Here is a 27,734-nt window from a genome sequence, read left to right on the forward strand (position 1 = left end):
ACATCTGGCCAAGGCATCTTTAATAAAGACATGAAAAGTACAGCAGTGACAATCATATAGTAGGATTGTTACTTTGAATGAATGTTGCAACTGCTCTGCCTTTTATATACTTTAGTCTATATATATACATGAACTTCAGTCCATAAATATATATATATATATATATGGAGACTAAAGTTACCCTTAGTAAGCTTGAACATACCCAACACCTACTGCTCACTGCCAAAACAGTATGGAACTGAAAACTCTTCTTTCTTTCAGATCAACTGGAGATTTCCTGAAGGGTGAGATCTACTAGATAAGTATTTTCAGGAAAAAAACCTGCAGACTTCTAAAGAGATACACTGTTTAGGTAACACACAGGAGAAAACCATCAGCCTCACTTCTGATCCTATGCTCTCCAGTTTTCCTTCTCTTCTGCTCTACTTTTAATGTTCAGTCTTTATTAGACTTGAAAATTCTTTATACACAGCTGTAGTATATTGCTCCTCTCTACCACTGTTATTGCTTTTGTACTAATTTGCTAGCAATTTCAGTAACACTGAAACACTGCCAACAGCAGTACATATTTCTAGAGTGTTTATTTCCAGTATTTTCAGAAAGCTGTTAACAAAAGTTTATAGCTTTTGGTTGTTAAAACAGAGCATGTCCCCGCTCCATCTAAGAGGTTAAACAAAAGTTTAAGGAAATTCCTCAGGAGTACACTTATGAAATGGGCTCTAAAAAGAAAAAAAGTCAAAAAGACTTATAATAAAAATAGATTAGTGAAGCTAAAACTGTGGCACACAGCCCTAGTAATAACTTATGAATACATAATATTACATTACTTTATAATCTTGGGAAATTTTTTTTTTTTAGGTTTAGTATTAATTTTAATCTAGTACTGCCAAGATCACTACTAAAGTCTTTAATTGTGCAGGCATTTTTAGACAGCATTCTGGCAGGTGATCCCACATTTGGAGGGAGTGTCTAGTCATCCTATTTTCTACTTCCAGTCTTCATTCAAGTCTTAACTGATAATTCAAAAGAAAAAAAATTCAGAGTAGTAGGCATCATTGAAATCATTGTGGAATCTAGAAGCTTTGGCTTTTTCCCAAATTAACAAAATGATATATGTTTGAAAGATCACTTTCTACAATGCACAGTCCCAGGCACAGAAAAACACTCTAAACAAAAATTTGCATGATAAAAATTGTTTTCTCTTTACTTACCTGCCATTTTGTTTTTGAAATATATTAATCTAACTGTCTCCAGGCCTAAAAGGTTTAGTGATCCTTCTGTATTCAAGGGTCGTACCTGAAACAAGGAAAAACGGTCTTTTTAATAGTAATAACTCACATTCCTCTAGTGCATCTTATTCTGAAAGCTCCAAAATGCATTATAAATGCTATAAAAGGAGTACTGTTGTAGAGTCAAACAGGGACAGGGTCTCCTATCTCCAGTAACATATGGCAGCTCTCAAAAGTAGCAATTCCAAGTCATTACAGCCACAGAGAAGAGTTAAAACAATTTCAGATTTTAAACTTCTTTTGGGAAAATGAGTACAGAGAGGGTTAGCTAAAATTCCACTTTAGGACACAGGCTTAACACCATTCCTCCCAGCATTTAAATAAATAGTTCTGTTAGAAGTCTACTTCATATATCACATCTATTAGATGTGCAAAGCAATAAGTTGAGCTTTTGTTTTACCTTAGTACCATGTCACAATTGTGCTCTGCAACTTGGTAAGAGTGTATACAGACTGCTAAAACCTACTGGTATTTGTAATTTCCAACCTAAAAATGACAGAAGCATTTCACACTCTTGAGTCTGCAAACTGTGTTAGAAACCAGCTCTTCATAATAAATAGCCATTTTTGAGTCTCCTAGATGTAGCAATTCTTGTTTGATGAAAGTAGCTTTATCCATTAAATGGGAAGTCTTGAGCCAAATATTAATCCAAGTACTAAATTGCATTCTTACTGTGTAGGAAAAAATGATCCAACTGCTTAATAACTCAAAGTTTGGACATCAGAAAGAAATTTCCCCTAAATTTCAGATTCTTCTTCTCTCCTTAAGATGGATAATAGTCGAGCACCTTGATCTTTTGCATTGTTTATTCTTACAGCACTGCCAGAATACCCCCGTCTGCATCTGACACGTGGGAAACTGATATACTGAGAGACTGAACAATTGACACAAGACCACAAGGGCAATGTCCTGTAATTCTATGTCCCTGGAATGCCAGTAAAGGAATGATGTTGACAATAGCACAAAGCTGAAGTTAGTCTAAACTATGGGAAAAAAACTTTTCTTATTTCTCTCCAAATACAGCTGAGCAAACACCTACTAAATACCAAAGAAGTGTCAGTTTTCAGAAACTTTTGATAAGAGATCCAAACCTGACATCATCCTAGTTTTAGTATTTGTACTGGTTGAAACAAAATGTTCTAACCCTGTCTGTCTACAATGTTCTCAAGCAGCAGGAGATAGATTTTTGAAGGCCTGTTTAAATATTTTAACATCCACCATCTTCTGGCAATGACATAGATGCAATCAGTCCCAATGAAGCCATATGCAATTAATACCAAGAAACTGCTCTCCCTACTACAATATCATTAAATCTAACACAGTCATATGCTCCAGATTGAACATTCATCTAAACCAGTGAAACCACATGCAAACACATTACGTATCTTTTATTTCAAACAAAAAAGCAGTAGCTCTTCCTTTAGGTCAATTATGTTCACACAAGCAGTTTTAATGATGGCTTCTAATGTGCTTAAAAAAGGGGTACAACTGTAGCAAAGCATTGTTGAGTCTTGGCAAGTTACCTTTTTGAGAGGAATAGTTTGAATCCACTCCATGGAGTTCACGTCGAAGATGTCGATTGCGTTTTCACTGTACACAGAGAGGTATGGTGCATTGTAACCTGAGAGGGAACAAGTAGGTACAGTGTCATGTGCTTTTAGACACAGCCCAAAATACATAATTCCTTATGGTTTAACCATACTTATTTAAAAAAACCAAAATCAACACTACACAATCCAACAACAATCTTTGAAAAATGTGTTTTAACTCAAACATGACCAATAAATTTATTCTGAAGGCAAACCAGCACCACCCAAAAACTTGGAATCTCCGTGATTTTCCTTTTAACTTTGCCGAAAACCCAACTACTTTCTGAATTATAAGAGATTACAGTTTACTCTGCCAAACACTGATGTGGTTCAAAGTTTTTTTCCCTCTAAAAGCCCTATTTTTAAGAGCTCATATTTTGTAAATGATGTGGTAGGAAAATATATTACCGTTATTTAATAATTGCCATTTGAGTGAACTCAGCTCTTAGTCTTTGGACTATGTACTAAACGACCATCTATTGGAACTAAGCACCATGACACAGTCATAAAACTCATGTTTCCTTCTAGCTTTAATTCTCTCTTCTTATTTTCTGGATTGTAAAGAGAATTCTTGTGCTACTTATCTGGCACATTTTCCCAGGATGAAATTTATTCCACTGGGACCACTTCTAAAGGAGAATTCAGTACTCCCATGTCGGTAAAAAGACTGACATGGTCTGCCAAGACTAACAAGACCATTCAATTTGTGTTTAAATGTAACAGCTTTTGCTATAAAATATACCTCCATTCTGAATTGGAATAACATCAAGTCACTTCATTTAAGGCAATTGAAAAACACAAATATCAATGACCAGTACAGATGAACTACCTGTGAAAAATACCCATTTTTCAATCTATCACAAAATCTTCTATTTTGATTCATTCATTCTCTGAGCCCACTGTAATAATCAATTGCCTAAAACTGCTTGAAAACCAGAAGTGACAAACAGCCTGTAAAAGTTGCTCCTTCCACATTCAGAAGGGCCTTTACTTAAACAAGGTGACACATTCCTCCCCTCTGCAGTGTGATTGGACTGCTGCCAGAGCGAGGTAAGAAGACAGATTATATTCTGAAAATCAACATAAGACTGAGCTCATTCACAGACACTCTGAGGGCAAACTTGGCTAATCTGCATTCAGAAAGACACTAAAAAGAAGAAGAGAGACATAGCAGATTAGTTGTTTTTCCTCAAAATGTCACAAAGATAAAGCCCCAGAATTGAAAAAATAAATCTTTTCCAGTTGTTGGTAGAAATGGAAATCTTGAAAAATTACAGTATTTTTCCCTCAGGGTTATGAAATGTATTTTCTACACTGTGTGCTGTGCATTGTATTTTGGAAAGGAAGAGAGAGACAGAGGAAGGAAACTTAAAAAGTAATTTTTTTAAACAAGCAGAGAGGAGATGAGTGTTGACAAAAACTGCTGAGAAAGAGAGAATGAAAGACTAAAGAAAGAAAAGAACAAACTAGTAAGTAGGAATAAACACCATTAAAGAAAAGCAAGTTGGACTACCAGATCCTGATGACTCTGAACATCAAAGTTGGAACCACAATGCTGAGCCAAAGTACAATGACATTTCAAGACTAAGTAACAATAGTCCAGCATTGGTGGTAAGGAATACATTGGCCTTTGTAGAACCTGAAGCTTTTGGCTGTTTTAGATACCAGGACGTGTTTAGAAGTTGGACATCAGAGTTAGAAATCCTGACTCATGATTCCTCTTTGTGTTCCAGCAGGATCGGTCAGTGACAGAGTTGTCAAAACCAGCATAAATGAGATCAGGTTTAAACTCTCTGACTACATTAAAAATGCTGACAGAAGCTGAGAGCATTCGTTTCCCTGTCAGGTAATTAGCCTTGACTTTCTCTTCCTGTGGATATTAATACAAGCAGTGACCACTTCCATGTACAACAGCAAACAGACTGACAGACGTGGCAACTTACAGCAAGAAGATGGAGTTGCGGGCCACATCAACTCTTGCTGTCTCGATCTTCGGCCCTGGCAGTCAACGTAAACCCCGACGCTGCTAAAACACAGCAGGTATTCTTTATTTGAGATTTCGACTGCACAGATGGCATCAGTTGGCTGCTGTGAGATAAATGATAGTGTGTGGTCGTCTGGATGGAGCAGACTGTATGGGCTGCCTTCTCCGTGAAGGGGATATTTTAGGAAACCTGACTGGTAGCCCACACAAAGGCGGTCACTGAAGATTGACATCCACTGGACGTTCCCCTGGACCTGGATCTCCTTGATCTTTTTGTGACGTGTCTTACTCTGATTTAGTTCATAACAGAGGACCTGTCTTTTCATAGCTACACAGAGGCAGGTAAGAGCTCCGTGGCGCACGTGTCCAGAAACTATTGACTGACAGCCTTTTGTCTCTGCCAGCTTATAAAACTCAGTCTCCCTTCCATCCAGGGCAGCCATAGGGAAAAGCCGCACGTGACGGTTCCGTCCTGAGATTACTGCAATGAGCTGTTCACTTGGTATAAGCTCAATCTGATGAACCTTCTTATTGTCACCAACACGGATAATCTCTGAAAAAAAAATGAAGAAAAACCCCCCAAAACCACAAATCCAAGTAAATAAGGTTGAAGTGTGAATTGATTATAATATATGTATTTGCAAAGATAAATTATGAAAGAAACCCAAGAAATTCCCTTTACTGCTTTCCTGCAATATTAAAAAGTACAGAATCAAAACTTGTATTTTAATAATACCAGATGTGGCAATTCTGGACAGACCTTTGGCTTTTCCTCACCAGAAGAAGGAGGAGCAGATCTGATGCCACTAAAACCACTATATTATTTCAGCACTCATTTCAAAAACAGTTTATAGCAACAAAACTACTGAATAAAGGAAAACCCTCAAAGAGCTGACACATGAATAATTGTTGAGCATGCAATAATTAAACATGCTGTTTGCTGAATTAGTTCGGGTATCTGTTATTACTTCTTACAATACTGAACATAAATTTTCATTTCCAGTACCAAGGAGGAGGTTACAGACAGGATTAAGCCACAATTCTTACTGAGGTGCACAGCAGGAGATGAGAATACAATAGTCACAAATTGAAATGAGGGCAGTTCCTACTGGATATATGAAGGAAATGTTTCGCTATGAGAATAATGTCCTTGGGGATCTTCAAGACCTGACTGGCCAAAGTCCTGAACAACCTGGTCCCCTACTTCAAACTGGGGGAAAAACCTTCAACTGCATTCCAGATGCTGGATCATTGTTATTAAAAAGGATACCCAAACCAGAAAGCACACAGAATCCCTTCTGATCTCTCATGGAGCTGTCCAGCTGATAATGTAGTAAATGAAGAAAAATTAAACCAGAGGATATTGAATAAGAAAAAAGGGTTAAAAAGCCACTTTCTGATTATTTAGTATTAGGGAAATTATTACCAGTTCCTAATCTCTTACCGTCTTTGGTGACATGCACAACAAATAACCCTTCTTCATTCCCCAGAGCTATTCTTTCATGGTCTATGACATTAGGAAAAAAAAAAAAGGTTATTTTTCCTTTGAAGTATTTGAGGAATTACTTCAACAATAGTGATAATTCTCATTAACAGTTTTTTTAATATCTTGAAATAAATGTATATAAAGCCAAACCCAATACATTCATGTAACAAAAAAACATTGGCAACCTCCAAATTTTTCAAATTCTGAAAAAACCAAATCTTTTCCCATTTCTCCTGTAAAAGTAACAGTGAGAAACATAATTTTTAACAAACCATTCAGAGTACTTAAGTGTACTACTAGCTCTGAAATAATGATAATATTTAAATAATCTAAATAATCAGAGTTTAACATATTTTATGCAGTAGCATTTAAAATGACTAAATTCACTCTCTGATCTTACATTCTGTGTCTGGTCCCACGAGCAGATTTTGTAAAGTCAGTGATTTGCATCTGTTCTATAGTGTTAATTTTGCCCAGTTAGGAAATTATGTAACCAGAATAACAAGAGAGAAATGTCCAATTCTCAGTCAAAATTATTCATAATTATGAACACGAGTGAATCGAGGGAATACTCTTAAAAGATCTGACAAAAGTACTGAGTAGCAAATTGCACTTCTCTCTTAAGCCCATACACATTTCCATATGGGACAAAACCACTACCTATGACTCTCTATCCAGTAGATATAATAATAATGGCCCATCTTCGCGAACGAAGATTTGGGGAAAGGTCTTTTTTTACCTTTCCAGCCTGCGCAATGGATTTTTTAGGTGAGACACAGCCTGCGCTGAACTGAGCCCACCCTTTAATCCTAAGGTTCATCTGCCGGGGCCAAGCAAGCTTGGACAATGGCAGTGAGGTCCTCAGGACGTAGGTTTGTTTAGAGTGTCCTTCTCATAGATGGATGGCCTCACAGGGCTAACGACCTCCATCAGGCCAGGAGACCGGGGAATCGAACCCGTGGTCGCAGCAGTGAAAGTCCTGCACGCTAACCACTAGGCCACCAGGGGTCATCCAGTAGATAACACCAACTGATACATCTTCTTTCTAAAAAAGCATGCTTTCAGCATACCCATTTTTCTTAGAGCTTTCCTCTTATTCATTTCATACCTATGATTGCTGCTGACTGTGTTGTTTTGATGAGGGGCAAGGTGCTGTCATAAGCTTCTTTGGGAACATAGACTGAGCGGTCTTTGAGTTTGTTCTTCTTCAAGATCCTATGCAATTCATTCAGCACGCCTACCCACTTGCTTTTTTCATTCTCACCGTCTGCTAGGATCAGGATTGAACACTTGTTACTGGATGCAGAGAGCTGGGAGGCTGTAACCTGTAAAAAATGAAAAGATACATATTAAGTCATAAGTGACAAATTTCCTCATGATCATTTTTGCAAGGCTATCAGATGCCTGTAAATGCCCTTTTAATTAGCTGTTTGAACTAAGAAAGCAAAAATTTAGCCTTAGTTAACAGAAAATACTCCTATCTTATTCTAAGAACCCACAGCAGAGAAACCTGTAGATGTGAATAACTTAAAGAACAGAGAAAATGTTGGCTTTATTCTAAATGCATTTGTATTTATTCTAAAATTCACAAATGTCTGCTCTAAATAAGGTAGTAAATTGTTTCTCACAGCAATTTTATAACAAAAAGCATTTCTTACAGAGCATTCTGTATTTTTTAAGAGCAAAAGATTTCATTAATAATTCAACACAATAGGAATGGTCCTTATGAAAGAATGATCTGTGATCCTTTTCATGTATTTGATACAGCTACAAAAGTCAAAGTCCCTTTTGTAGGTTTATCTCCTGTAAGCACACAGAGTGACGAACAGTCTGAAAACTGGAAAAACAAGGAGTAAAACACAATGATACAAAAAAGAAATGATAGGGGAATTAATAAGACACCAAGGAGATTTCACTGAGGTCAAAGCTTCAGTAGACTACCTAGTAAAAATAAGAATATTAGAAAGAACCAATGATGGCAAAACTCTGATACCAGATACTAGACATAAATTTTGATGGGCATTTTACACTACATTTCTATACTGGTCATCTGATAAACGGGAGTTTTCAGATAGCCAATGCACATATAAAAGAAATAGTTAAGATAAAGGCTTCAGGAATAACATAACCAGTTAAATTGAGAAGCAGAGGGCAACTCTGGGAAATGAAAATGTAGAAGGTCACGATGAACAGAAGAATACAAAATACATCTTACTGTGAAAATTGAAAAATAAAACCCACATACAGTGGAGATGAGAGGTTGTCTAAATGAACCAATGCTATTTTTACCACAAAAATGATGTATGTACAGATCCCTATGCATTGCTGCTGCCATGGATACCAGATGGTCAGAACTTGCCATGAAAATAAAATACAAGCAAGCTGTCAGTGAATGCCCACCGTCCATCACTCTGTGAAACTCTGTATCTCTGGGTTACCCAGATCAAGACATAATACTTACCCTAAAGATACAGGGGATATCTTTTCGATTTGCATGAATGACATCCGAGGCCAGGACAGAACTCACTGAGAATTCTTCATCCCTTATGGAGACCACAAACATAATGGGAAAAGAGTTAAAGAGTAAAATCTGTATGTTTGCTTTTTACTTTTCCAATAGCCTTGTTTTGTGAAGGACATAACAAGTCAGCACTGAGATCTAATTAATTGTCCTTTCCTCTCTATCTCCAGATGAAACTCAAATGCAATGTTGTATAATTAATTCCTGGTAAATGCTGATGGAGATAAATCTATTTAGATATCCTGTATCTGGTTTCTGTTTGTATAAATTAAAACCTTTAAATAAAAAAAGTCCAACTTAAAAAAAAAAGTGGGACCAAGAACACCTCTTCCAACTCTTTCATAAAAATCCAAACTCATTAGAAGTTTGAGACTTCCTGGATGGACTAAGCTAGATCAGAGATGAGTTTTACTTAGTTGCTATGTTAAATGCTCTCAGCCTTCAGTGAGGTTGCTAGTATTTCAGTAATACTGAAAATAGCATGAACAAACTAATAAGCCCTTCTAAACCAAAAATTGCAACGGTTTTATCCTATAACAGTTTTATTTGTCTTTCAAAACTCTATTCAACCCCAAAATAATGTTATTTTTTCTTATTTATTCATTCCAGATCTTCTACACAGCTGAACAGATGCTCCTTGCTCATGATGTAGTAATGTAAGTTTAAACATCCACATATGAACACACAAGTGTAGCTCAGGCTAACTTCACATAAATGTTAGCTGCCTTTTTTTTTTTTTTTTAGCCCAGAAAATCAGAGGTTCTCAACATGGATTACAGGGTTTCATAAAAGCTCTGGAGCTTGCTTACTGATTTCACAAAACGGAAAAGCAGAACAAAACCTCCCAGTGCCTCTGAAAAGCTCCCCCTCAGCACCACTCAGCTTACCTCATGTCTATGACCTGACTCACTATCACGCTGGGCTGGGATGCTTTTCCTTCTGCTACATCATATAGGAAGAGTTTAAAATCACAGATCACTGCCAGTGCTCTTTGCCAACCTTTCTTTACTCCAGCTGGTTTTGGTACCTTTAGAAAAATAAATTCTGATCAACTTTCTGTAGGTCTGGATGCAATCAAAAAACCAAAAAGCAGAAAAATCCGTTCACTCATCTGGGCTGAAAACTTTTATTCAGTGATAACGTTAAGTAACATAAGCGATAACACAGGAGCAGTAAGAGCATCCAACACATGATTTAAAAGAATCAGCAGTATCACAGATTCCTTCTTCTTTTTCCACAGTCATTCAGAGGTGTACTAACAGAGAGAAAGAAACCCATCTCTAGCTGGTCAACAGGAATATAGCCAAAACTATGACAAGTAATTCTTTTAATATTTATGTACAAGTATCCACACCAATACCCTAGACAGTAAGAAGCAAAAAGATTCAAAAACTCACAGGCCCTGCAATATGATCTGATCTGTAGAGATGAGACTATTCAAGACCAGTTCAAAGCACAATAACCGAAAGAGATGGAGAGAGAATTACTGCTGAACATGCTAACAATTTCTTTGTGAAAATCTGGTTTCCAAACTACTACCTTAAAGTATAACTGAATCCATCTTCCACAATGCACCAATTAATTCCAGTTCTGGAAAACAATGAATTTAACCTAAGTGCCCCAAATGTAGCTACTTGACACTTACTCGGACATGTCCTTCATAAGCTGTTCCTATGCCTTTCTGTGGATCTATTCCCAAAGGTCCCTTAGTCTGTTCAGGAGGGATGGGACACACTGCAGGAGCCTTGTCTGCACAGGTCACGTGGCAAGAGAATCCACATACTTGTGAGGAGGAGAAGAAACAAAAAGATTTGACAGTTATTTCTTGTGCGATGCAAAAGTTATGATAAAGATGATGACACTTATACAGGAACCCTCTTTCTTTTTTTGACCAACATCTGAATAGTCTCACTGAACTCTGCTACACCGAGACAGAAATAGAAGTCTGCACACAGCAGCAGTCCATGCTTTTATCTGCTCTAAATCTTTTTTACCATGTTCAGATAGTTTACTGATACACAGTCTGGTTTCATCCAGGTAAGAATGAGCCTAAGATAATCTCTATGATTTCCTCTAGGCCCAACTCTACTAGTAAACTAAATGCTGGAACATCCTCTAAATAATGAGTGTCATTCTGTGCACACGCAGACAGAATAACTGCCATTCAGTACCAATTTGCCTCCTTCTAGAATAAATCAGAATAGATGTCTTAAATTTTGCCCTGCAACAGAAAGCTAAAAGCTGCTGTCAGCATACCTGACCACTGACTGTGGCCCCTAACTGCTATTTTAAGTAAACTGAACTAAGCTCTTCTACCACCAACCGGAATAAGTGTGTCCCCAGGTAATCTGTTAGGTAAGATATTTGAAGTGTTTGGCTTCTACTGTTGAAAGATCAAAGCATGAGAATCTATTTTGTTGTTCAAAATATAAACAGAAGACTCCTGCGCGACCACGCTACAACATTTACCGTGTCAATTGCATCTGTAAGAACTTTAGTTGACACTTTGTGCTCTCACAAGTGCTTACCTTCACAAGTGCAGCCCTGTCGTATTAAACCAACCATCAGAGATGTGCACTGATTGCATTTTGTTGGTGTATTGAACGACTTTACTACAAACTGGTGGGCTTTAGGCTGCGAAACAAGCAGACGAGGATGTTAACACCTGTAACGCTTCTGAAGAACAGTTATTTTTTTCACAGACATAAGAGTGCATAGGTTCATTTAAAAAGGCAGCTTGTTTGTGTTTGCTGAAATGAGATCTGAGCTCCTAACACTTGGGCTGAAAAAATTCCTTATCAGTGCTGGTTGTTGATAATTTAAAGCATCCTCTGTAAACAAAACCATGGAAACTGGACCTTGGCTAAGAACATGAGCTTGCTTCCATTGTAGATAGGAAAGCTGCCAAAATGATTCCACTACACTCTAGAAATTGGATGTGTGTATGTATGTGCTTGGGGGGCATCAGGCTGCCAGCCAAGGTCAATCCACAACAGTACTTTCTAAGCTGCAAATTTAGTGCTCCTCTGTAAGGAGTGTTGCCTTAGTTCAAAGAAAAAGAGTAGACTTCTTAAAAATTCCGTATTTTATGCCAGAAAGCATGACAGATTTCAGTTTTATGGTGTCTGACAGAGGCAATTTCAGAATGCACAATTTAAAAGCAAGAGCTGAAGTTGATAGATGAAGTTGATTTTGAAAGGTCTTATCTTGCTGTTATTCCTTGGGAACACAAACTACATGAGTAAGTGGTTTAATTCTCTCTCTCTCCACAAGGATGGTCGTGCTGATGCTACTGTACAAAGGCTAAATGACTACGTAATGTGACAGTATGATTCATAAAAGGCCTTATATAAAATCCAGGAAGCTACTTTGCCTTTCTACATAAAATCCCAGCGAAGTAGCTACTGTTAGAGAAAGGACAGAGCACAGGGTGAACACAAAGGCTGTCCAAAAAACCTGGAAAAAGTACATGATCTAAAATAAGACAATTTTGCAGACTAATGAGTAGGTATGTTAAAATTCTACTCACTCTCCTGTTTTTCACAGTGTAAGGTATCACAGCTAAGGGCTCAAACTTATCCATATTTAATGACAGCTTTACTGTTACAACGGAAGCTTTCTGTCTAGAGATGGATGTCTTGTACTGACACTTGCGGGGAAACAATACTTAGCTTTAAAAACTTAGGCAATCAAAAAGTAAAAAGGTTCTTCAGTGGACATAATAAATTGTAAAGCGAGTCATTACTTACTGAGCAAAATGTTTGCAAAAATTAAATTATGTGTAGAGTAAAATCTGTTTCACGTGATTCCAAGTGCACTTACAGTATTTTTTTAATCGATCTACTAATACACTGCCAACAGAACACTGTCTGCTCAAACTACTTAGCTTTCCTTTACACAAATGAATCTTTTGCTACTTTGCAATTTATCAAAGCAGAGAAAGAGATCTATTAGAACGGCTTACTTACTTCATTGATTAGTTGCAGAAAAACTGTCATTTTTTAAAATACACAGAAGATTCTTAAACCACTTCCAAAACTTTAATGAGAAAATTTTTCCTTTCATAGCTTATATCTTACTCCACATTTGCTTGAATATACATAATCCACTGGGATACATAATTCACTGGGAATTAGCATACACTGACTGGCTTACTTGGCCAACAGCAACATGATTTCAACAACTGAAGTAAAATCAGTACTTATGCAAGTAAAAACCCAGAAAAACTGGAAGCCCTTCTCCCAGCCCAGTGCTGCAGTGCTGGCTGTAGTGCTCACTCCACATTGTTCATAAAAATGCCAATCTATGGTTTCATTCTTAGGCTTACTTTTTGCCTTTTCTCAAAAACAAGCATCTAATTAGCACACAGACATGATAATCCAAGACTGGCCTGCAGTGACACCAGTTTTATGGTATGCAGAGCATACACAGGCAGGTTTGTCAGAAAACACTCTGTTCCTAGGATAGCTATTTTCCTCTCTTCATTTTCTGGATCATTTATCTCTTTCTAATGTCCAGACTACCATTTTTCCTATAATCAAATGTCTGTGTACTGCTACAGTGGAATTCCTAGTGTAACTTGTCACACTCCATCATGTAAGAATGAGGGGTTTCAGATTTTAGAAACCAACCAGCTTGCATATAAACAACCCTTGTAGGCAGTTCTGGTCAGATTAGCGTGATAAACAGTTCTCATGAAGTTGTGGCCCAGGAGTGACATTTCCCCCCTTACTACATAAAGAGTGTGAGTGCTTGACAGAATACCTTTGGTGCAGAGAGTCCTGATCCAATATATGCTGTCCTCATGGTCGGTGTGTGCATTGAACGGGGAGGATGATCTGTAACCTGAAAACAGTCCCCAAAGGATCAATAAGACATCGAATGCACACTATCAAAGATAGCTTGAATAAAGGAAAAAGACTACATTGTCTCACCCACCCCCTCCCCAAGCACACAAGCCATGAAACCAAACTGATTAACAAAGGAAAGGATTTGGAAAGCCAAATCCCATTTCTCAGCAAAACAACATGCAAGATTGATCTCCTAAATGTCAAAAACAACTTTGTATTATTTTAAGCATTTGATTGGATATTTTCTAATGTAAAACAACTACAGAGTTAAATTTTTTAACAGGAAAAGGGGATAGATTGTTATCGTTGCAGAGTTTGGTTAATATTTCTTTATAACAAGACTTTCAGCAGGACTCCAAAGTTTGCTTTTACAAACTACAGTATAACAGTATCTTTGTGCCAACATTTCTTAAATATTCTGAGGATATTTGACTGCGGATATGTTATGAGGAGAGATTATAACTAGTAATTGATTCAATATAGTTTCCATCCCTATTCAATTAACCATATGTGAAAGGAAATGCAACATTCCTGAAAATACAGTTCACCACTAGTGCAGAAGGCTATTACAAGGTCTCAAATAGTCTTGCTGCAGAAGAGTGAGCTTCATCCTAAAGAAAAGGATTTGCAATAGTAATTTTTGCACAAGTGAAATTGCTACTCCTAAAAAAAAAAGACAAAGATTTTTCAACAGTGAAGTACCTCTATTGGCTCAATCTCACTAGCTGTAGAAGGAGACCTTGATCTTGAATGGAGGTGAGACTTGCTATCTTCATCCCGTGACGGAGTATTAGACAATGTAAAATTCTCAACTGAATCAATCTAGGAGAACAATTCAAGAGAAAAAACAACAACCAAAGACATAAATCAAAGACATCATTAAAAAAGAATTCTCAACTCTTACCAAAATAAGATATGGGAGCAGTAGATTCCTAAGAGAGAACTGAGAGGATAAAAATTCAGTTTTAAGCAATTTCCTGATTAAAAACACAAAAATGCAATGAAAATTGTTGAATACAAACACGCCAAGGCTTCTGCTGAGAGGTGAGCACATGCATAAGAGCTGCTAGGTCAGAGGCCTGATAAACACTCGAAGAGACCTGTAATTCAGCATTTTTAAAGGGTGAATATTTTCTTAACACTACTGGGTTTTGTCCACTGGTAGTAGGGATTTGTTAGAAATGAATTCCCATATAGACCATATAAATTACTGTAAACATATTCAGGAGAAAACAAGGAGAAAAGACAGAGCAAACAATGTATTGCCTGAGGCTAGTGTTAATTATAATCACAGAGAACTGAGGGGGTTTTGACCTACATTTGACCATTTGACCTACAAAAACATCCTTACCAGGAATACAGTTTCTTCAGGGGAATATTTTCTTGGTCCTTGATATATACAATGAAACTAAGCCCAACACAGAGCTACGCTGAACAACACGGTATATAGGTACAAACACGTATCTTGGATAACAAGTCATCTGTTAGTTCAACTGAAAAAACTAGAGAAGGCACAATTCTCCCTTGAAAATAAGACCTCTTCACAAAGTTTTCTAGGTAAAAGTGTATATAAAAGAAAAAAAAAAGGTGAAAATGCTTTTCTCCACTAGTAATAAAGCTAAAAGCTGGAGGCCTCCAGAAGGCTCTGTGGCATGCCTGGATTTTTTGCAGCAATGCTATCATCAGCTCTCCATTGCCAAGGACTGGGCTAGCTTGCAGACAAACTAAAATATGCAGCAATGTTTACAGGAAGCATTTGAACATTCCAGTGTTTTTGATCTCGTTTGCCACTGACAACACTAGGAATTCCACAAACTTTACCGCTTTTTGGGAGTCAGATATATTGCCAAGCCAATCTAATACATGCATACACAGTCCTGTTCTCCAGAAACTCAATCGCGGTAGCGAACAGGTGCAGTTGCTAGTATTTCTTTTTAGTTTTTTTAATAGCAGTGAGTTATAAGTTTGATGTCTTCTAGTTTTACCGTAGCCTTCAAAAAAATTATCAGGTGGAGAATGTTCATCAGTTTAATCAACCTAGGCACATTAACATGCCTGCAAGTATTTCTGAAATGAAAATGGGAAATTCTCACACTGGGATACACCTGTTTACTACGCATAGATCATGTGTTTCAAGCATTGAGGCAAAAATTAGCAGTAAAGCAAACATTTTGTGCTCAGATTTATCAGAAGCAAATAATAATTGAAAGCTTTACCCAGTATTAGAAACTTAGATGCCTTAACTAGTAAATCCCCAAACACATAACATGTTTCAATTATTTTAAACTTTTTTTTTTAATCCAGGATAAACATGTGATAAATTGGAGTCCACTGAAAGACTGTTTAACCTTCTACAATTCTACGTTCTCCTTAAAAATGTTACCAAAAAATAAGCCCAACGTGTAACTACAGGCAAAGTTTTTCATAGCAAGAAATAGACATTCCTTTTTTTCTGCAACTTAAATTCAGAGATCTAATCTATCATTTCATAAATGTTTCCAGATATGTCAAGCTTTCCCTTTCATAGTAGCATCTGCATACCAAAGAATTTTCATGGTGTCTGTGAAAAAAATTTAGTACAAGCTTAATATGAATGATGGAACTTTTCTGGAATGTGCTACAAAGCCTTTGTGGTTGAAGACAACTGCTGAAACAGTAACAAATGTATTTTTACTTTACTTATGAACATAGAAAGCCCGCAAAACACACAGAACCTGATCTACCATTACAGAATTTGAAGGGAATTTAACTACCACCTTTGCTGCAGGAACAGGGCCTTAAGCTGTATTGCCGCAGTGATCTCAGGTTCCTTGCTTTAATAAGAAGAACTAAGTACAAAAGCAACGTGATTCAACTATGGTCAACAGTTTACGAAAACGGTGTTAACACCATTCAAATTGGTTTTAAACAAACCCACTAGATTATCAAAAGCAGACTTCAATATTTCCTACCAAATCGTAACAGCCTTGCTGTCTTCCACAGGACTGTGCATAGTTGTCCACATGAGTCACCTGTATAGGTCTGAGCCAAAGCTGGCCAGTGTATAAACACATCTTGAGGAGAGGGAACTCCTCAACTGGAGGCACAGCCAACAAAAACAAGCAGTTACTGTAAGCTCGCCTAAGACACTGAGTGGTGTGCTTTGAACTGCCTGGGTAAGGACATTATTGGAGCTATTGGGCAATATTGCTTATTTATTGAACATTCAGTATAAATGCTTTGTATACTTACTTATTCCTACCACCATATGTGTATAAAGGAATAAAAGTGGCAGTATGAGTTTAAAATGGACGTAACATACCTGGTGCGAATTCAAGTCTGACAAACCTTTGATAACACATGTGAACAAATGTTTAAAAACCCATCATGATTTTTGAAACACCAAAGACTTTTCCAGATTAACCAACTACAACACATCCATTTCTGTTTTCCCTGCATGAGTTTCTCCTACCCTCCTGGATGCTCTATTTACTCAATTCTCTACTTCACATTTATTTATCTTTGTACTGTGATATTTTCTATCATTTGCTGTGATGTGCCTCCCAAATGCCAAACTTTTGCCTTCTATAAGCAATTCCCATAACTTAACACATGCCTTCTGTTAAAGGCAAGGAAATAAACACGCCCTCATCTGATGTTTGCTCATCTTCCCAACCTGCATCTACCTGATCAGCTTCCACACAGAACTTTCACACTGAAATGAGAAAGCACCCAAAGCATCTTCTCCAGTTACTGTGATATTCTGCTCACAGGATTACCAAATGAAATACTCCAAAAGCTTTTAGCTCACAGCTGTAAAACAACAAAAAGCACAGCAGCAGCAGCAGCAAACAGCAGCAGCAGCACAGGACATGCAGTGAGGTAAATACACAATCCATACATTAAACATAGGCATGGACACAACAGGCAAAAAATAAAGGGCCACATAGAGTAAGACAGCCTCTTACACGTCTGCCTTTGTTAGCTGGAATACAGGAAGGAGGGCGCTTTAACAAAGAAAGGAGAATATGTTACAAAACTGAACAGTTGACACATATATCGCCTCAGAATTCCACGCTCTGTATCCCCAGAGATAGTGTTTAGACACACACAAACACGTTCATTTTTACAAGTATTTAAAAACCAAGATATTCTGGGGCAAAAAGAGGGAAGAAACAAAGAAAAAAGAACTGCTATTTCAAGCCTGTAGTTTTACACAGGATAATAGCAGGGAAACTGCAGACTACGCTGCACTATTAATTTGCATCTCTGTGCTTTGAAACAAGACGAATGAAGTAACCTATTGGAGGCACAATATGTCCAATTTAAAGTATCATTACAAACCAGATTTACTCTAAACTTAATTATGAATGTGCAGGTAAAGTCAAAGCTCTCACCATACACTACTGTGGCTTATTCCGCTCAATACTAAGAATTCAGAACATCATTTATTCTGTGGTTATTTATGAAGTTCAGATTTGTTTAGTCTAACTAAAGCCCATGAGGACTGCATGTGAGGACAGAATGCAGGAGGACTTAAGAAATCTATCTTTAATTTGTAATGTGTTAGTAACAGGGGAAAAAATAGTTTCTTTGAGCATGTGGGAAAAATAATTTTGTCAAAGGAAAGTAGGATTCCATTTTATTGTTATTAAATAATCACAAATTCCTCCTTAAATAAAATAAGTTGACTGCTTGTAGTAGCTAGTGAGATACAGAAAGATGCACCTGGCAAAGAAACAAAACCCAACACTTCCATTATCAGACAATTCTATTGAACATAGGAGACTTAACACCTACACGATGTTACTGAGAGACAGCCTGGAACACACAGGAGAAACAGCAGCAAAGATTTAGAGATGAGTCTGTTAGAGTCACTGGGGGTGACTTCCCTCTCCACCAAAATCAGTAACCAGGGACTGCAGAAGCCATTCCTACTCCCCTTGTTGTGCACTGGAGACACAAGGGTCATTTCTGAATGTGTGCACTTTCACAGCTGTGAGGATTTAGGCACCAGTTCTGCCAACCTGACCAAGCATCTTTTCAAGGCAGGACAGCTGGAAACAACAGTGACTGCTACTCATCTGAACAGTGAGTTACCACTTCTTGCTCAGCATCTGCAGGCTACAGAGTCAGCAGGACATCTATTTTTATTTCTCTCCAGTAGAAATTGCAAAACTACTGTTTTCCTCATTGAGAAAATTAGAATTAACTCCAGACATTCACAGAGTGCTATAAATAGTTACATTATGTGGATGGCAAACACACAAGACATGCCCACTCTAGCAATCCCAGTACTGTGTACACGTCTACATGTTAAATAAGATTTCAGAGATATTGCAAAGACTGCCTTGTAACTGCAACTGCACATAATTTTACACACTCTTTGTCCTTTCTTAATGAAGCACAGAGTCCGAAGAAACAATACAGGCCATTATTAATATTTACTTCGCGTTCCTGATTAAAAGAGAGGCTTTCCTGAAACCCATCCAATATTGCAGCACTGCATGAGTCTGACCTGAGGACTTCTAATTCTTCCTTGGTCTTAATATAAAGAACCCACACACTTCTCAGGTTTGACTGAGCACAAATTAATTCTTCTGGAGATGCTGCAAGAAGCGCTGCCCTTCAAGGCAACTACTATCAAAAAGAGTAATTGGAAAGGAAATGGAGGTCACATTCAGTGGGCAAGGATTTTTAGTACCCTTAAGTTCATCTAATATACTGATACTAAACCAACTTGATGAGCTAAATCATGAATAACCATTCATTGCGATAATTCAGAGAATATATATCTATAAATGAATCAAGTAATTGTCCAATAAATTAAATATCCAGAACTGACTTTAAGCACAAGTGAATGATACCACCATTCCCCTACTAATGCAGATATCAGCTTTATTTCTCTTTCTAACAAAGACAGAATGTCTTGTATTTGCCTGCAAGGTACTATTCCCATCTTTGAAAAGTCAACTCTCTTCTGCTGGAATTTTGTCAGATGAAAAAGAAATCTGCCTTGGTGTTAGAGATAGTAGTCCCTGGCCAGTCCAGTCCAGAGATGTACTTTTGCCCAATGCAACTGAGCAAGAACACTCCTGTTGGGCTGAAATTGAAGATGTAACAGGGGAAGTTTGACTCCATGTGTAGTAAAACATCTCCATACAACAGTACGCACATTAATACCTGAAACTGTACCCCAGACTAAAAGGTGGGTATCTGCAAAGATTTGATCTGGGTGGACCAATCAAGGATTGTTCTTAAAGGATGTACAGCAATAGTTGAAAACTACTCATTGGCATAGAGAAAAAAAAAATGTAATTTTGTCAAAATGCTTGTGGAAAAGAAATGCTGCCCTCTTAAAAAAAAAAAACCACCATCAATAAATACAGAATTAAGTGCTGAAGTCCTTCAAAACTAATTAGATAGCAACCAGGAAAATATTCTTGTTCTAAGTTTCCTCTTATTATCAGCTACTCTGCCACATATGTACTTTATCTCTCTTTTAACAGGTTTCAGGACAGAGTTTTAGATATTCTTAAAGGTACCTTTCTATGAAAGAACCTGTTGATACAAACTAAGAGTTCCTAATATTCAGGTAACATAGAATACTTCTTTAATCTAGATAAATGATATAAATATTATTCATTTATTGTGGATTTACATGACAGGAAACTCTACTCTCTTTTTTTTTTGTGTAAGAAAATTCCAACGGTATTAGCAAGCCCAAACTTTGCTATACAAAAATGGAGGCAAATGTCTTCTGTGATACCACAGATTTATCTTCACATTTTGTCTAGGGTATATACCTGACTTACAGAGAAAAAGCATTCAGAAGGAAAGCATTCTTTCAGAGTAAGTGAAAGAAAACAAAAGCAGTAGAATAGGCCCATATACTATATCCTCTTTGCTACACCCTTCACAGCAGACATTTCTCATAAAAATGAATTATATCATATTTCAATGCAAACAGGATTACACTATGTTAAATACACATGTATAAATATGTGTGCAAAAATAAATATACAAGCACACACAGACATACACACACACACAAAATACCTACAAAGTTGTAATGGATGGGTGTCTACCATGGATGCATAGTATATACTTTGATTTCAAAAAGTTTACTGTTAATTACTTCTTTGTGTCTAATATTTCAGTTTGGGAGAAATATAATGCAGTCAATTTTCACTTTTAACTTAATTCTCTTAGTATGTAATTAACTAGTCGAAAAATTTAAACTGTCCTGACAGAAAATCTGCACCTCAAATGGCAATAAAAAGTAGTAAGTTCACCTCAGTTATAATAAAAATTACTTCTCACAATATAGGCTAAAAAAGAGACAATATTTTATTTGAGCAAACAGAAATTAACTGTATGCAAGGCGAACATTTTAACAGAAGTGATTAGAAAACTTTTGGAAACAACTAATGATAAAGGAATAACATGAAGTAATAGAATAAAATAAAATAAATGTGCCAGTGATTTTGGGACCATTTTCCACAGGCCATATCAATAGATAAGGCCTAAAAGCAGCTTTCCTCCATCAGGAAAACTCCTTGCAATTAAGAATTCTTCACCTGCACCTAAAGAAAAACATTTAGCTTAAAATGGAACATCTATATTTATAAATAGATGTGTGCTATTACAGAAATACTCTGTTCTCCACTGCCCTTGCAGATTTTTTAAGTTGACTGCATTAATGTCTGAATATTCCAAATCAATCAACTTGTCTGTTATTAAGGGATTTACTGGGTTGAAAGTCAGACTTACGTCATCCATAAAATCAATCAATGAGGATGAAGAGGAGGAAAAGGAATCCTATTTTAATGAAAACAGCAGTAAAAAAAGAGAGAGAGAGAGAAAGAGATGGATGAAGAAAACTGTGCAATATAAATAAAACTGCAAAAAGAAAGAACTGTAAATAATTAGTGGCAGTAACAGTTACCTCAGTAAGTTTTCATTAATTGCCTTTCATAGACAATTAATCAATAATCTACCTGTGAAAAACCCAGTGTTTTTCCAGCACTCAATAAAATAATGTTCCTTTACTCCAAGAAGATTCTTATACTGAAAGTAACTTATAAGATAAATGATTAAAAAGAAAATTTAAAAATTGTGTTAATTGTGAGGACTTCAAGAGAGAACAATGAATTAATGAATACGAAATGAAAAGAAAGCACATTCTGGGATATTAGTAACATCAGTGATTATGCCCTTTCATAGCTACATGGAATGACCTTGTACACGCATCAGGAAAAAAATGGGCAAACTTTAGACAACTATAAAGGTGGTGCCTTCTCCCCTCTGAATTCAGTTTGACCAATATTTCATCCCAGCTGTTCTTTTAAAAGAAAAATTATGCATGGCTTACTGTTGATTAAAAAAAGAAGAAAATAAAGGTACAGTATTGTTTCAATTTTTTTCTTCCAGGTTTTCTACCTAAACTGGTCCTCTGTCTAAAAGTGACAAAGGTAAAAAAGAAATTCATTTTTTTAAGTATGTTGGATCTGTGCAGAGGAGACGAATAGCAGTTATCTGGATTTTACAGATCTGTGTAAAATGAACAGACAATGCAAACAATCTAATAAACAGTATCAAGGACTTCAGGGGATACAATCAAGGATTATTTACATATTTTCTCTCATTTTTATCAAACCACAATCTGTATTACTTGGTATTTTTCTGAATACAAAGAAAAGCCATTTGAACAACTATGCTTTTCATGTTCACCACAAAATCAGGCAAATTTCTGCATTCAAGGTTTGAGAGAGAATTCACTATGATTACTAGTATTCAAGAGAAGGCAGCCAGCACTGTAAATGACAAACAGTTCTCACATATTATTATATACAAGTATAAACGGGGAAATACAATTAAAATACAGTAGCAAACTCTCAGCAAATAGGCACATAACCAGCACACAACAGTAGTTCCACTGACTAACAGAGTTAAAACAGCTGTAACACTTACTTCAAATTGATCCAGAGCAGAGGTAGGCGCATTCAAAAATGCCAAGAAAGAATTCTGTGAGTCTTGGTGCTTTACACCTAGAAAACAGCAGCAGGTTTTTAAGCTACAGAAAAATAACTTTTTCATGGAGGACCTTTGCCTTGCTGAATCAGGGTTTGAGCATCCACCTGAAACACCTACATGTTTTGAAACATGTGGCACATTTGGTCTGTCTTCCACAGCAAAAGATTTTCTTGTATTAAACATACAAGCATATGTTTAATTAACCTTTTCCAAGCTAAGATGTCTGTGTGGTATGAGTTCAGTGTGAAAACACACTGTCTGTACATGTCTGTTATGCAGAAGGCACTGGCTTCTAATGTACTTATGCCCACTGGCACCACACGCTAATGCAGCAGGTGCCATCCCTGCTCTAGTCACACGTGGGATATCCTACGATGACAGGACAGCTGGAGCCGACAGCCAGGTTCCACAAAAACATCCGGAAAACACTGGATGGGTTCCTTGACCCATGCTCTATATCAGTCTGCCACCTCTCACTGCTGAATGCCCAGGAGTAATACAACCCTGGGTAAAGCTTCAAATGCCTCTGTCACACAGCATCATCTAAGTGATTCTCAGCCAGCAAGAGGAGCAGGAATGCTGCATCCCCTGGAGCTGCAGAGGCTGGCACATCCTGACTGTTACTTTAACTAGCTTCAACTCATAGCTTTTTTTCTTCTTTTCTTTGGGGCATAATTCAAGTTGCTGTGTGGGTGTTTATAGATCACAGATGAGCACAAACTCTATCTTCCTGAATGCTTAAATGCATTATATACACATACATATAAATACTTATTATGACCAAAGCCTGCAGGACTGTGTGCATCTCAAAAGAATAATGCTATCAAAGGTTACTTCTTTCTTTCAAAAAATGTCAGTGTCTTGCTCTAATATAACCCATAGTGAATGATGAGGTTACAAGAACTGTTTCCTCTTTAAAATATAAATACACTGAAATCCCCCAAAAAATCCTAAAAACAATTTTCAAATTACCTGCTACTGATAATAATTTTTAGCAATCTTTTTCCCCACTTGCTAAATTTCTGGAATATCTTTATAAAGAGCAAAGGATTCAAGTGCTAACCCAAGCAATCCCTACCTAGAAATAAATTTCTACACACTATAAGTTACTCTACCACTGTACACTGTCTACATTTGAATCCTCAATACAATTCATGATTCAAACATATATTTCTTCTCGTAAGAAGAAATATATATTTACTTTTTTTTGCTTGTTTTAAAAAAAGAGTAAATGTTTATCTCCATTTTCACCAAAACAATAAGGTTTTAAATACTGGAAAAAATACAGGGTAAAGTATTAATTATAAATTCATAACAGATTATTTAACACAAAGGAAGATTTCAGAACTCAAGTAACCATGCATAATATTTAAGACAATTCAAGAACATATAAATGAAAGCTAAGCATGGCAAAGTATTTTTGTCTCCAAGGAGATGCTAACAAGAGCTTCTCTCCAAGCACTTGGAAGAGGCATAATCCTGGTATCCATGCTAAACGTCAAGATGAACAAAATATTAATTCCCTAAGTCTTATTTGCTAATTGGCCCCAGTAATTTTTTAATATTCTGTATAGGTTTGAACTATTTTTATAAGTCAACCAGCACTTGGAGGCCTATATATAGAAAATGACAGTTAACTACAATACATTATAGACTGACATACCATTAGGATGCAAAGTCTGAACAATATTTGACATCCCTATGCAGCAATTGTTGCCAGGGTATTGAAATTCTGAAGTTCACACAGTTCCCTACAGAAAATTAGGTAATTCCATTTGGCCTGAAAAATACTTCTTCCCATGTGACTCATAAGATACAAATATTAGAGCTACTACAGAAACTGCAAAGAATCAGCCAAATCATTAATCATCTCTTAATGAAATTTTTTTCATTGCAGAATTACCAAAAAAGTCTCTTCTCCCAGCAACAATGCAAAATACTGTTAGTCAGATGCATCAGTAATCCCAAAACATACTCTTAATACCACAGCAAAGTAATCATGACCACACTGCTCACTATGTGCTTACATCAACAGTCATCCCAGAAACAAATAAATGCTAAAAATTCCTCTGCAGTCGTTTACTCTCTGTGTAGACAGACCCAAAACATTTATAAATGATCAGTATTGAAGTCTAAATACCTTCACCCATCATAAAGGAGAATAATTAGAAATATATCTATACTTCTAACAGTTTTCTGGCAGTAAATCAACATATCCATGCCAAATGAAAACAACACAGTTCCAACTCAAATAATACCTTACTGGTGTAAGTGTATCAACAAAACTGAAGCGTATTACAAATACTGAAAGTGCAAAGGCAACTGCTGTGGGTACATCTTAACACACAATTGTTGTGCTCATATTTTGTATGCCAAAGTCTGTTGGTATCATATTTTAGTTGCAAGGTGAACTTAATTGATAAGATGTACCCAACCAATGTGAAACATGCTATTTACTTGGATATCAGCTGCCATACCCTTTTCTGATCTAAGCTCTTCTGTCTCCTTTTTCAGCCTTTCGATATCTGCCAACAGCTCCATGTTCTTCTTCTCAGATTCTTGCAATTTACTTCAAAAGAATACAAACAAAAAACTTATGTAAGTATTGAGAAACCACTTTTTTCTGTCCAACTTTGCATGCTATTTAAAAATTAATGCCCAGCAAGGTTCATGATGTCTTCAAATGCCAGAATGAATTCAGAAATCCATTGTGATCTGTTTAGTATGGTATCTTATAAAAAAAACCAGGAAAAAAGCAATTAATTGTTCCCATTTACCCATTAAATAGGCTCGTGTTTCTAATTTCTAAATAATTGTGTGAGACTGTATCCTGTAAATGAGAAAAAAAGACCACATATATTTTTATGCTTAAAATCTTGGGGTTTTTAAATTTCTTTGTTAACTCAGTGCCTGTGATACTAATAGATTAAGTTGGACTATTTTTTTCTCAGTTACTTCAGAGTTATCCAATTCACAGCTGATAGGTAACACTACTACGTGTTTTGAGCACTTTTCTCATTCTTGCCTATCAAAGCAAAAACTGGTTCTCCTGTTCTTAGAGGACCTCCAATGTAGCCTGTCATCACGTTATCTGGCCTGAAAAACAAGCAAGGTAGGTGGACTAGGTGTTCCCACTTTACAGGTAACATACTTGAATCTCAGCTCTGTCCAGCTGCTTCCCTCGAGCTGCAAAACACAGCAGTGCTCAGAGCTAGACACCTAGAAATGGAATGACTTCCTACCAATCTCTGCTTCAGGCATCCACCCAACTCAGAATACATTTTGTTGGGATGTGAGGGTGACAGGGTGGAAAAGAGAAAGAGGTCTGAGGAAGGAATAAAAGAATTCATAATATTCCACAGTCATTATTAGTTACTACTGTGCAAATCACTATGCAATAATTGATTTTAGTCAGCTAACCCAATGCAGCTATCAATGGAATGGAAAAGAGTATGTTCTATGACACAAAACCAAACTCTGCTCGAATTTGAACTTGTTATCACTATGAGGAGAGATTATATCACTAAAGAGAAAGCGTCCCCCCTCTGGAAGTCTTCAAGATTTCAATTTTCCCCAGTTGGTGTTCAGCTACTCCACACACTGATGAGAGATATGATCTTTTTTCACATTTGGATATTTGAAACCAGCGTTATCATTTATTTTCAAATTTTGACAGACAAGATAGTTACAATAATGATTTGATGGCATTTCCTGAGAGGTATCAAAGTAAATTTGCATCAGAGCAATTCAGTCTTACCACTCTGTAGAGATACAGGAAGCTTTGACTTTGTTCAACTCATCTTGAATAGCCTGTTTGGCTCGGATTTCAGCATCAAGAGCAGACTGGAGCTCCAACCTTGCAGACATATCCAGTTTTGCAAAGCGGCGCATCTTCCAGGGCATGTCCTAGTAAAGAATAAAAAAAGGGAGAAGAAAGAGTAAGCGTAAAGAAAGTTGAAAATGAAGAATGTAGCTAACTTCAACCACTTCATTTCTCAGTCTATTATGTGCTTAACGTAAGAGTTCATTAATTCCAAAGTAATACAAAATTAAAAATTAGGAGTACACCAAGAATGTTAGTAGTAGTATTATTTTTGAACTCTAGTAATACACAGGCAAGATGAATGTCATAGGCCGATCTCAAAAGCAAAGAGATTTTATGAATTCTAGTTTTGATGCGCCTCAATTCAAATGACAGCCACAAAGGACATTCACATTGCAAAAGTGAAAGTCTTAAAGGTTTTCATGAACCAAAATATGATTTCCTTCAACAAATTCATATACAGTTATAAAGTAGCTACTTGAACAATATAATAGACAAAATCACACTAAAATATATTGGTATTTAATTAATTGAAAAAGAATAAATTTGCTATTCAGTTTATTCAGAAGGGAAGCTCTAGGAAAGTTTAACTTTTGATTAACACAGACTCTACAGACAGATTTTTACTGCAGCTGAAACTATCAAATTAGTGGTTTTTTTCCAAACAAAAACCCCTCTGACATATGAAAGTAAAGTCTTACTGTAGCTCTTGCACCCAAACTGGAGTTCCTCAGGGCTTCCAGCTCTTCTGTCATTTTAGAGGCCAAGGCTTGAAGATAACCTCGAGCATCTTTTTCATCGCTTACCCTAAACAATTACATAAGAAGAATACAGTGTTTTAACCAAAGAATCTAAAGAAAAAACAGAAGCCTCTTCACCAAATAAAAGCAGAATACAAAAGAAAAATCATAAAACATAAGGAAATGAACAAACAACAAAAAAACCCAAACAGAAAACCACGCAGAATTAATTCTTTGCTGCTTTGTGGAGTTCCATTAAACAATCTGCATCGATAAGGAATGAAGACTGAAGAAACATATATCTCAATATGTAATATATGCCTCAGTAAAAACATCAGCTACCTGAAATTGAAACAGTGGGAAAGAAACCTTTCACAATTCATCCTATTTTTAGGGAGAAAATTAAGACATAATTCACATCCCGGAATTAACAATTC

At 36.6% G+C, this 27,734-nt stretch overlaps 1 protein-coding gene across 10 annotated transcripts in view; it reads right to left on the reverse strand.

Annotated features, from left to right (window-relative positions):
• Nucleotides 1–27,734, reverse strand: part of CDC42BPA (CDC42 binding protein kinase alpha) — a 187,397-nt gene that overhangs the window by 20,542 nt on the left and 139,121 nt on the right. For 5 of the 10 annotated variants that reach the window (XM_027696620.1, XM_027696619.1, XM_027696614.1 and 2 more), the window contains 17 exons: nt 27,259–27,364; nt 26,492–26,640; nt 25,212–25,303; nt 22,672–22,748; nt 21,472–21,519; nt 17,667–17,705; nt 14,422–14,541; nt 13,634–13,714; nt 11,398–11,503; nt 10,515–10,651; nt 9,757–9,896; nt 8,810–8,891; nt 7,457–7,673; nt 6,307–6,369; nt 4,822–5,415; nt 2,813–2,910; nt 1,212–1,296 (listed from right to left, as the gene is read on the reverse strand). In XM_027696620.1, the coding sequence (XP_027552421.1) occupies nt 1,212–1,296; nt 2,813–2,910; nt 4,822–5,415; nt 6,307–6,369; nt 7,457–7,673; nt 8,810–8,891; nt 9,757–9,896; nt 10,515–10,651; nt 11,398–11,503; nt 13,634–13,714; nt 14,422–14,541; nt 17,667–17,705; nt 21,472–21,519; nt 22,672–22,748; nt 25,212–25,303; nt 26,492–26,640; nt 27,259–27,364 (2,234 nt within the window). The remainder of the gene's footprint in view (nt 1–1,211; nt 1,297–2,812; nt 2,911–4,821; nt 5,416–6,306; nt 6,370–7,456; nt 7,674–8,809; nt 8,892–9,756; nt 9,897–10,514; nt 10,652–11,397; nt 11,504–13,633; nt 13,715–14,421; nt 14,542–17,666; nt 17,706–21,471; nt 21,520–22,671; nt 22,749–25,211; nt 25,304–26,491; nt 26,641–27,258; nt 27,365–27,734) is intronic. The other 5 variants (XM_027696616.1, XM_027696623.1, XM_027696615.1 and 2 more) reach the window with 4 other exon arrangements.

This window comes from Neopelma chrysocephalum, unplaced genomic scaffold (assembly GCF_003984885.1).
Source record: "Neopelma chrysocephalum unplaced genomic scaffold, ASM398488v2 Primary Assembly neopelma1_108, whole genome shotgun sequence".
NCBI classification, from domain to species: domain Eukaryota; kingdom Metazoa; phylum Chordata; class Aves; order Passeriformes; family Pipridae; genus Neopelma; species Neopelma chrysocephalum.